Source organism: Asterias rubens, chromosome 1 (genome assembly GCF_902459465.1).
Source record: "Asterias rubens chromosome 1, eAstRub1.3, whole genome shotgun sequence".
NCBI lineage: Eukaryota > Metazoa > Echinodermata > Asteroidea > Forcipulatida > Asteriidae > Asterias > Asterias rubens.
This window is the reverse complement of record NC_047062.1, coordinates 11570521-11582545: the sequence shown is the minus strand read 5'-3', so window position 1 is coordinate 11582545 and position 12025 is coordinate 11570521. Positions and strand designations below refer to the sequence as shown.

Genomic DNA, 12025 nt, shown 5'->3' with positions numbered 1-12025 from the left:
TAAACTTTTTGTATTTGTACAAGCACTAAAAGAAGAAAGATTTAATCGCAACAGAAATGGAAGAAATCAGACTCAAAAGTCAACATTTTGAACATACTTCTATCTAACTATCTATCTATGCTGGTTCTCGTCAACGCCTTTCAGTGTGCGATATCGCCAATTATTGTAATTTCATGCAAGCACCAGTTCATCAATACTGCCAAATTCAACAAAATAGCATACTAAACCCCAAATCACCCACCTGTCAAATGTGTTAAAGGAACTGACACTATAGGTAATTGTTCATAATAAATGTAAGCATACAAACTTACTTGGTAACAAGCAAAGGAGAGCTGTTGATTGTATAAAACACTGTGAGAAACGGCTCTCTCTTGAATAACATAGGCCCTAGTTTTTGAGAAAAAAGTAATTTCTCACTGAAATATTTGAATTGAATAGGAGACCTCAGCTGATGTATCGAATTCAAGCATCTGAAAGCACACAACTTCACAACTTGTGCAACAAGGGTGTTTTTTCTTCCATTATTCTCTCGCAACTTTGACGACCAATTGAGTTAAAATGTTCACAGGTTTGTTATTTTATGCACAGTATACAATTGTTGCACGCTGTGACGGGGTCCATGGCGTTTTGTACACTCGAGGGGGAAAATGGAACCTGAGGCGAAGCCGAGGGTGCCATTTACCCTCGAGGGTGTACAAAACCCATGGACCCCAGTCACAGCGTGCAACAATTGTTTTGTTATACCTTTGTATAGTTGTTATTCCTCTTCTCGGAGTTCTGTTGTCATCTTCAAACATTATTACGACTGACTATTCATTGTTTAATAAGCAGACGAACAAGAAACAATTCCCTCGAACCCGCGGTTGTTTCAAACACAGCGCTGGAAATCGACCAACGCTGGGAACGATCAAGGTGATGTACACCGGTGTACATCACTTTTCATGTTACCCGGCCCGTCGAGCCATGTAACATGTATTTTTGTTGCGCGTCACTAGATTGGTTCCCGACCAATCAAACTTCACAGTTTGTTACCGAGGTATAGGCCTAACAATCAATTTTGAGACACACCAAATGAGAAGACTGGTCTTTAATCAAAGGTGTCCAGTGCCAGTAGGCCTACTAGACAATTTCCTGAGTTATCTTTAGTCAGACTTCTTTGACAATTGACATAGTTCTGTCTGATACACCATTTTGGAGAAAAATGTCAAATCAAATTTTTATAAGGAGTCTCTGGCTGACAGGCTGTCAAGTGAGGAGCTTAGGAGGACGGTCGGAGTGGAGGGGATCAGCACCTTTTGAGGAGGCACCGGCTGAGGTGGTAGGGTTTGGTCATGTGGGGATAGAGGAGGATGCCAACTGGGTCAAGAGGTGAATCAACGTACGTGTGGTTGGGCCCACACCCGTTGGCCGACCATGCAAGACGTGGCAGAGTTGCTTGGAGAACTGCTTGGAGCCAATACATGGGAGCAAGTGGAGGAGAGCTATGGCCTATCTATAGGCATGATAGGGAGAAAGCAGGCCAACCACGAACAGACTGAACAATAACCTTAAAACTGACATGATGATGATAAGGAGACATACAGTTATACAGTAGCACCCAAGTTTTAATTAAATGGGTCTACTATTACTAACTTTCAAACTTTAAAGGATGCCCAGAATGTTTTCTATTTCTAGCAAAAGATAAGTCAAATTATATTGAGTTTAAATCATTGGACCATTAATTGTGTCTTGTAGTCTTTGTCACTCTTCTTGATTTTTTTTAGTGTTTACATTTTTTTTGAAAAGTCAATTTGTCAGTGTCAGGACACTTCGTACCTGTGCCACTTCGTACCCTTGACACTTGGTACCTTTTCAAGGTACGAAGTGACTTTGGACACTTCGTACCTTGGACACTCGTACCTTCTTACAAGAAGACACTTCGTACCTTCTCACGAGTCACTTCGTACCTCCTCACGAGACACTTCCTACCTTCATACTAATTTGGCATTTCTGCATTGTTTATTATTATTTTATGCTTTGTGATCGGATGATAATGAAATAAAAGCAAATCAAATCAATTGTTACTATTTTGTTGGGACCAAGGTAGGAGCCATTTTGACGATTGCGTGATTGTTTGACTTTAAAATATTTGTAAAAAATATTGGTGGAAGATATTGTCCTTGGCGGTAATTAACTTATTACAAAATACAAAATATTAATTTCACATTAAAAATGACATTCACATATCTCAAACAAAAATCACATCTCAACGAACATTAAATTATTGAGGAATACACATATTTAATGAAGGTACGAAGTGACTCGACTGATGGTCACTTCGTACCCCGCCCAAGGTTCGAAGTGACCAATTTGGTTACAGTACGAAGTGTCCAGGGTTCGAAGTGTCCGACATCCAATTTGTCAAGAAAAAACAAAGTCAAAAACTTAAATTTAAAAAGACAAAAAGACAACATTTTTCTTGTTGTTACTTTATATTAACAAAATGAATAGTAAATCATAGTCAAATCAAGAGCAATGTTTGTTAATATAAGACAGAGAGAGGAGTTATAATAACATTGTTGTTTTAAAAGCCAATTTAAAAAACAATCCACATTTAAAATCTGTCTACTTTTATCACGATACTGGTAATACAGTTGTAAATGACAGTCATAAGTCTCGGTGGATAAACACACGGGACAACAGATAGTCAATGATAAACACTACACTAGTCTACTGTCTACAGGCGGATAAACACCCCGTTAAATCATAAATAATCTTATGATAATAAAACTAACAATTAATATCTTAAGTACCTTGATTTGAAGGTTTTGTTAAATTTGATTTTTACTTACATGTAGATCTTTAGGGCGAAAAAATCGTAGAAATTCTGCATTGAACTTTATTCTAGCTGTGTCCTACTAATGATGTGTGATGATGAATCGTGACCAACCTTTCACGCATCAAAATCTCGTCTTTTCACGCAAAAACCCGAGACATTACCATTTACCTCAGTCGCAAGCAACACACAAATAAATAAGTAAAATTTATTTAATAAACAAATTATGAACTCATTTTTAAACCAAAATGTTTATTTTATTCAAATAAAATGTAAGCAATACGAGTCTAATCACAATAGGCTAACATATGCTTTTGCTGTAATTAATTAATGGTATTTGGACAAGGGAACATCTAGGTATTGGGTAAAAATGACGATCATCACGCAGCAGACGACGCCATAGATGTTTTCGGAAGCAGACGCATTTTTCACACCATGTCTTCTACTCGAAGAAAGCAATATAAGCCCGTAAAATCTGCCTTTATCAGCGAAAATGAAGGTTTGTTATACTATGAATAGTGTATCAGTTTTAGAGTGCCTCATGTTAATATATCTCAGTTTAAATTGACACGTAACGCAAAAATTGTTGTCAAAATACTTAACAAATCTTTTTTACCCCATTTTGATTTTGTCTTTTGAACCAACGACAGCGAACAAAAATTATCAAACAAAGTGACCCATTTGCATCTTTACTTTAAATTTACCTTTGTTGACATCTAATGTATCAGTATGCTTTTTGCCTAACATGATTGGGAATCCGATGATTGATTGGTGTAAACACCACGTAGATATAATACGTCAACAATAAAATTTCAGGTTGACGATGATTTTGTAATTACCCCAGCCCATGTCGTGTCGGTCTTCAGCTAGCTGTTTACTGTGCTCTGCCCGTCCATGACTGTTTTTTGTATTATCATGTTTTGTTAGTGGAATAAATTTTGTTTGATGATAGCTCTAAAAATAGGGTGGGAGCAAGACTTGATTTTCTCCAATCTATCTTAAGTAGTATCAAGACTTTTTGAAAATACACTAAATAAGAATGTAAAACTGTCTACCCATTTTATGTGTTTTTTAATTTAAGAATTGTTATACATTGTATCTCATCATCATCCTTCGGCTGTAGAGCAGGTGACAACAAGTTTCTTTCAACTACAAGATTCTTTACATAATTATACTGATTTTATACTAATTGTTTTTTCAGTCATTTTTAATTTTACATATGTGAATTGATAATTTTACATGTTTTTGCCGTTTGTTTTTCCGTATTTTGTATTTGTATAGAAATAATCACAGTGTCACAGTGTCCCACAGCTATGTGCAATTTATTCTTTAATGTTAATTGATAATTTGTTTTAAATGACAGAACCAACCAAGGTATATTTTCAAAGAATTTGTTTAAAAGTTTGTTTTAAAACCGCTGAGGTTTTTGTGACAGGTTTTGCCATTTTTAAAACATTTTTTTTTTTTTAAATGATGTTTCATTTTTTCTTCTCTCAATTTGTTTCCCTTTGTATCCTGCTTCCATGCAATATGTTTTACCCTTTCTCAATGATTACTCTTAGAGATACAATACAAATTTGCTTGAACACAAATTTGTGTGCTTTCGACTTAACCAATTGGTGTACGAGTTGCGTGCGTGCGAGTTGATGTGTTTCCAGCAAAAGAACATTTAACATCTATTTCTATAACAAATGTTGAACTTCTTGCTCACTTCATGAACAAGATAAAATTGAAATTGTTGCTGGGCAACAGTATATTTTTAGTCACCCATGACTGTGCAATGTTCTTGTAATTTTAAAATTAAACTGCAAAATAAACATTTAAAAACATATAAAAAAAACAGTTTGCACAGAACAAATGTTTATATTCATACCTTTGAAAATTTGTAATTTCAATCTATGAAAGATAAAAGATTTTATTTACTTTTTGTTTCTTTATAGCTGGAAATTCAGGGACAAGGCAATCTGCTACAAAGAGACTTAGGAAAAGAGCGACATCATCCAGAAGCAGAATTAAACAGATTCTTGAGCCGGTAGAACCTCTCAGACGAAGCACAAGACAAAGAAAAAAGAAACAATTCTTCTACCCTACAAAAATTAAAAAGGTTTGTCATCTCATGCACAATTTTTCAAGAGAGAGTGTTTAAATACACACACAAAATCTGAAAACTAACACATTTTTTTGCAAAGTTTTAGTGACTGATAACAACAAACCTTTTATATTTGGGCCTTTACTCAAAATTATTTTAGAAAAAAACAAGTTTTTAAATATAAGATGGAAGAAAAAGATAAACAAAAATTAAACTGGCAAGCGCCAAAACAACAGTTTAGGGATACATCTCAGAATATTATATATTTATAAATATTGTTCCAGGTTCAGAAAAATTAAGTAGTAGCATATAGACCCCTTGCACAACCCCCCCCCCCCTCCTCAAACAGCGTCCTCGCTTAGGAGGATTAGTCATTGGCTAAGAGTTTTGCTTGGCAAATAGGCTTTCTACTGTTTGAACTTTGTGATGTTGGCCTTTGTAAAGGAATAATTAACAGTAGCAGGGTTGAGACAGCCGTCTTCATTTTTGCAAAGCGTTTCTGTGGTAATTGATTTTTTTTGGTTAAATACCTGAAATGAGTGGCGGAAAAACCAAGGGTTAGGACTAGCTAAGATCTATTAAACACTAACCTAGTCCTAAGTTAGGACAAGTAACCCGTCCTAACTTGAGATAAGACTAGTCTGAACTCTTTGTGAAATCTACCCCTGATACATTCAAATTTACATTGTGAATTCAAAATAAAAAATTAAAGTTCCAAATAGGCATACAATTACTTGGTTCTGAACTAACAGTATCTCGATGAACTTTTCTACCAATTGCTGAAACAATCTGCAAGTGCTAATCCTGCACTCACCCACTCAGTTGATCCAATTTGTCGCGTTGCCGCATGTTTTAGTCGGGCTCGATGTCTGATGGGCCACACAACTCAATCCTGCATACAACTGATAAGCTCTTCCTTGTTGTTAACTCCTGCATCCTCGTTCAGGGTCTTGAGCATGGTCTTGGTGGGTCTTCCAGGACCGGGCTTGCCGTTGTAACTCTTGTTATTAATCTCTCTTGCTATCTTAATTTTTCAGAGAAAGAGTTCGCCATCATCAGCCGAACCTCCAGCTGCTGATAAGGATGAAGAGAGTTTACCCTCTTCAGATTCAATCGAGGTCTCTGATGTGGAGCCATCCAGTGGACTGGCTCTCTTGGCTGAGGTCTCAAACGCCGACCAGGCTCTACTTACCACTAAGGCCAAACCAAGCACCCCTGTTAAAAAGACTGCAGCGAGAACCAAAAAAGACAACATGGCTGGTGAATCAGCAGCAGCAAGACGCAAACGAGAGCAACCACCTAAATACAAGGGATTGTCTGTGGGGAAGAAGGCTCTGCAGAAGAGACGCAAGATGGTACTGGATGTGGACATGCTGCGTAAGCTTTCCATCGCGAAGCTCATCAGTAAGTTCTCCGTCTACTCCTACATGAAGGTACCCAAAGATGCCTTCACCACTACCATCCGGCATTCCTACAGCTGTACAATGCTTCCAGGCATATGCAATGAAAAGTTCTGCGGTCTGTTGGTCGATACCAAAAACCAGATTAAGCGCCATCTGCTACGCCATATTGGTGAGCTGTTGACCATGACCACACAGAATAGTCAGAGTAAGTATTCAGAGGAACTTTTGTATTATTATTCTATTATCTTGTCTTTTGGAGGCTTGATAGCGACTTCAGTACAAGTCAGTGTGTTTACACACAATGTTTGAATATGTAAGCATAATTCACAGGTTAGCAACAAAATTAGGCGGCCAGCCGGCGCGTTCACCATGCATTTACATTGCTACATCATTCAGTTTCATATAGTGAGTACTAGAAGGTTAGCATGCCTTTTCTTTAGCTGCGCTGGGATTTAGAACTCGCATAAATTCAGCCGTTATGCAGCTCTACGAAATTGGGCGCAGGTCGGATACAAAACTCTGTACTCGCACTGTCTTGAAAAGTAAATTAAGTAACCATTTTATTTTTATCGTAAAGATTTTACTCTAGACTCAAAGACTGCGGCAGAAGAGCCAGATAGTGACACGTCTGATGTAGAAGACGCCTCACCAAGCAAAGCTACTGATCAGAGCACAGTCACATACGCCATTCCATCAGGTACCAGACATGTCACAGTCAACCTCCCCAAGTCTATGGACATCAAAGAGTCCAGCTACACGGTCATTCGCTCCTCCACCGGCGTGAACGAGGTCCTGCTTCTTCCAAAGGGACACCTGGTCACACTGTCCAGCATGGTCGAAGAGCCCAAATCAAATCAGCTTGCCAAAGTCAGTTTCCCGCCTCCATGGGGAGCCAGGAAGTCACCCGTGAAACAGGAGAAGGACTTGACAAGAGTTGAGATCTTGGAGGAGTATCTTGATAGTGATGGGGATGAGGGGGATGAAGAAGAAGATGATGATGATGCTGATGATGATGATTTTAACGATGAGAATAAAGATGACAATACCGATGAAGACAGGCTGGTTGAGAACTTCCTGAAAGAGGAGGACAACGATGAGAAGTACAGCCAACGCAAGGTGCTTTGCAATACCACACAGTTCATGGAAACAGTCGTAGAAACTAATGTTCTGGCACCAGAATCACAGACTGTGGAATGTGATATCGAGATCAGGACCAAACGAAAAAAGTACACCAAGAAGTATGATCTACCTCGAGAGGTTGGCAAGTGCCAAAAGACATTTGAGAAAAGTGACCCAAAGTTTGTATCCTTTAAGAGCATCGAGGCCATAGAGCCGCCGTATTCCGATCACAACTATGCATTTAACTTATATGAGACACTGGAAGACAGGGACAGAGTGGACGTTCCTCATTGCGACGCCGATGGTCAGCCGGTATCGGAGCCAGAGTTATCAACGGACGAGCTGTCGTATTTACACCAACGGCGTCCACGGGGTTTAACTTCAAAGGCCAGAAAGCCTCGCAAGGCTAGAACTCAGATCCCCAAGGTGAAAAATAAGATCAAGAAAGTCGAACCTAAGCCAACCACGGAAGAAGAGAAACGAAACAAGGTAAGGGCAGAGATATGTCAGTTGATATACGTTCAAGAAGTGTTCCTCTGGATAGCTAATGTTATTCCAGCTATCGGGCAATCCCAGTGGTCTGTTGATAAGACATCTGCTCTAGAATGGCAAAGATTTTGGTTTTGAATCCTACCCATGCAATATGCGTGTGAATCTTGTTCACAGGACTCAGGGGAAAGTACTGAGTATACAGTGCTTTCACACATCAGTGTAAGGGTAAAGCCAGATAAAAATTGGATTCCTTTTATACTTTTTCCAGTATTATCGATCATTTCTTTTTCTCAAAGTTAGTTTTTACCGATGAACTCCTTTTTCTGTACTATGTTCTTCAACTGTCTTCTTTCATTCTTCTTTCTGTTTTTTAGAAGAAAGCCTTAGAATTACTGAGTGTACTAGGCAAGAAGGCTAGGAATAGGAAAGGACCATTCTCATGTGAAATCTGTGGTAAGAAAGTAACGGCCGCTGGTACTCTCCGAGCACACTACCGGAGCCACGCAGGTAAGATAGCACCTCAGATTTAGGCCATAGTTTGATGAATATTCTAAACAAAAACTGTCCACTACTTGGTGAAAAGCACTGTCAGCTGTTCATAGTATAAACTAGTTTGAGAAAGGATTCCCCTTTGAAGTAATATGTTTTGGATACCCAATTATATTTGAATCTGAGAAACGATTCTTCCATGAATCATTTCTCAGAATTCTGAGGGTTGGTGTCCAATTGGAATGCTGCAATTGAACATGCATGGTGCAGGTTATATTTGAGAAAAAATTATAACAAGTAGTGTAGAGTCGCCCTAAACGAAATAAAGGTATTATTTGACAGTATCAATTTATGATTTCACACACCTTTGAAAGTTATATAAGACGTGCCTTATCCACAGAAAACTATGCTACGGAGCTTTTTCTTTTTAATACTTTCTATGTCTTTTGTAACCCCCTTTTATTTCTTCTAAACTACCCATCAGGAATCAAACCATTCGAGTGTAACAAGTGTTCAGCCACATTTACTCGTCTGCACAGTCTTAAATACCATCTGATGATACACAACGAGCAGACCCGCTTCATGTGTGATCACTGCGGCAGGGAATTCCGTCACTCCAGTCACTTCAGGGAGCATCTGAGACGTCATACGGGCGAGGAGCCCTTCGGCTGTACGGACTGCCCTCTACGCTTTAAGACTAGAAACACGTATAAGAGACACCTCAAGGCCAAACATCAGAAGAAGCTGACTGCAAAAGGCATCTCATTGATAGTTAAGAAAGAGTAAGCAAGGTGATGCCTTGATTTACGAAATGAAACTAAGAACAACTTGAGTCAGTGGCTATCTAATGGATGTTGAATTTGCATCAGGGATAAAGAATATTTATTTGGTTTTACCCTTACACTTATGTGTGTTGGCACTGTATACTCAGTACTTTTCAGAGTTCTGTGAAAGAAATTAGTTGGTAAGACACCACTCTAGAATTGCAAAGGTCAAAGGTTCGAATCCCACCGGAGTGGTGCTAAAACACATCGGTGTAAGGGTAAAACCAAATTAAACCAGGCATTGGGAAAATCATTGAAAAGCTTAATCGGAATACAACCAGTGAGACCTCACAGACTGTATAGAGAGGGAATATGATGTTATAGACCGTGTAAGTCTCGCGCAAAATGGACCATTTCTTAGACCATTTCAGAAAGATGGTCCTTTCTTAGGACTAGTCCTAGGACTCTTTATGCGTTATCCAACACCGACAACCAATTGAGCTCAAATTTTCACAGGTTTGTTATTTTATGCATATATTGAGATGCACTAACTGTGAAGACTAGTCTTTGACAATAACCAATAGTGTCCACTGTCTTTAAGCTAGTTAAGCTCGAGATAAAACCAGTCTCAACTCTATGTGAAATCCGCCCCAGGTCCTAATGTTCAAAGACGCGTGAGACTTGCACAGTCTATGGTGTCTTTTTATACTGTTGTTAATGGATACCACTGTACTTGTGAAGGTGGTCTTCATCCAATTTATGGGTTATAACTAAAGAGCTTCCATATTTAAAACAAAATGTATTTATAATACCCCGACACCCAATATTAACGTCATGCTTTATCCAGCTATTCATTCTTTCAGTGCCTAGGTCATACATGTACGGTCTATGTTATGTATTGTGAATGAGCCATTATCATACATATCAAAATCTTTCATGTTTTCAAAAGTGTTGATCAATCGTACAACAACCCAAAATAAAATATACATGCTATCACGAGAGGGCATTATCACTCAAGAAATGCCATTGACTTTGGTATGTACCATGGCAACACAAATCAGCAAGATAAATTTTGTTTGGTGAGAAATACTTTTTGTTTATAATTCCTCTTATTTCTACAGAATTTTCAAAAAAAACTTCTTGGCATTTTAAGTTCAAAACGCCAAAAGAAACCGAGCACTGAAAGAGTTAACTTTACCAATGAAAGAGTTAACTTTACCAAGGAAAGAGTTAACTTTATCAATGAAAGAGTTAACTTTACCAATGATGAGCCTTTTATCTCTGTAGCACTGTGTTAGGGTTAAAAGATGCTCCAATATAGTTTACAGCCAAACATGCCAACAAAAAATTGAGACAAACACTAAAAACACTATAGCAATAGCTATAGGCCTACTAGGTTCTTTAAAATGCATTACACAATTCCTAGAACTCAAAACAAAGCAAAGCTTGTTTAATTGATCAAAACATTTAACCTCTACAATCCATGTAAATCAGTCTACATGGTGTTACCACAAACCTTCAGAAAGATTGTGTACAAAATATAATTTTTATGATTCATGTATTAGGCAGTCTCCTGTAGAATTCATTTCGTCTTTTGCACCTGAAATCCAACCGCTGTTAGCAAATTGAAATTTTGGGTAATTTCATAATTTACAATGTACATACTATTTATAGTAGCGTCAACTTAAATATACGTAAATTCCTGAAATTATTTATATTTTAATTAAGCTTTTTTTAAACAAATGAGAATAAATAAATAAAAATGGCTAATTCGAAATGTAATTAATCTTCTAATTATAACCACATACTAACCCATTGACTTGTAAGATTAATGGTCCAAATTTAATGTACAAAAAAAAACATTTTTGCTTAATAAAAATTAATTGCTAAGCAGAAATCAACAGAGAACAAGTTATAAGCAACATGTGTTGTTTTAGCTGGTAACCTTTTTCTTCTAAGCAAGTTTTTTTTGTGCTTAGCAAGTTTTTGAGCTGTACAGATTCAGAAGTTTGGACCCTGCAGCTCACAAAGTGTAGTGCCAAAAATCAAACACTTTCGATCTTGGCTGTGCTCCATGGTCATAATGGGTTGATGTGGCTGGCAGCTGAATGTGCCCTTGCATGCCTGCTTCTCGAACACGTTGTAGCCGCGTCCTTCGCAATTCAGTTCTAGCTGCGAGTAAGGACGATTAGCCCCCCCAAATTATTATTATTTTCAACGATTGGGAACAGACAATTGGGAAATTTGTAAAGGGAGAGAAAATAAGATCCTCGTCAACTTACTTTCTTCATCCAACAATAAACAAAGTTGCTGCTCTTACTTAAATGGTTAATTGTACATTTGTACTTTTGATTCTTGCTGTAACATTTGAAGGGATTTTAAGAATACACTTGCGGGTACAACCATGAAATAGTTCTTTTTTGAGTGAGTGTTAAAGACACTGGACAGTATTGGTAATTGTCAGAGACCAGTCTTCTCATTTGGTGTATCTCAACATATGCATAAAATAACAACCTATAAAAATTTGAGCTCAATTGCTTGTTGAAGTTGCGAGATAATAATGAAAGACAAAACACCCTTGTCACACAAAGTTGTGGGCTTTCCGATGCTTGATTTTGAGACCTCAAAATCTAATTTTGAGGTCTCAAAATCAAATTCCTGGAAAATTACTTCTTTCTCGAAGACTACGTCACTTCAGAGTAAGCCGTTTCTCACAATGTTTTATACTATCAACCTCTCCCCATTACTCGTTACCAAGTAATGTTCTATGCTAACAGTTATTTTGAGTAATTACCAATAGTGTCCACTGCCTTTAAGAGCCAGTTGGGTTTGGTCTTGACATATCAAACAGTAT

The 12025-nt window shown here is 37.8% G+C and overlaps 2 protein-coding genes across 4 annotated transcripts in view; one reads left to right on the top strand and one right to left on the bottom strand.

Annotated features, from left to right (window-relative positions):
• The window catches only part of LOC117307384 (EH domain-binding protein 1-like), an 85343-nt gene extending 82431 nt beyond the window's left edge, over window positions 1-2912 (bottom strand). For all 3 annotated transcript variants that reach the window (XM_033792125.1, XM_033792148.1, XM_033792139.1), the window contains exon 1: window positions 2832-2912. The gene's annotated coding sequence lies outside the window, so the exon portion shown is untranslated. The remainder of the gene's footprint in view (window positions 1-2831) is intronic.
• A 319-nt stretch (window positions 2913-3231) lies between these two features.
• LOC117294408 (zinc finger and SCAN domain-containing protein 12-like) lies at window positions 3232-9319 on the top strand. Its single transcript, XM_033776796.1, has 6 exons — window positions 3232-3314; window positions 4756-4919; window positions 5942-6512; window positions 6885-7915; window positions 8293-8425; window positions 8892-9319. The coding sequence occupies exons 1-6, from the start codon at window positions 3251-3253 to the stop codon at window positions 9191-9193; spliced, it is 2265 nt and encodes a 754-aa protein (XP_033632687.1). The 5' UTR covers window positions 3232-3250; the 3' UTR covers window positions 9194-9319.
• The last annotated feature ends 2706 nt before the right edge of the window (window positions 9320-12025 follow it).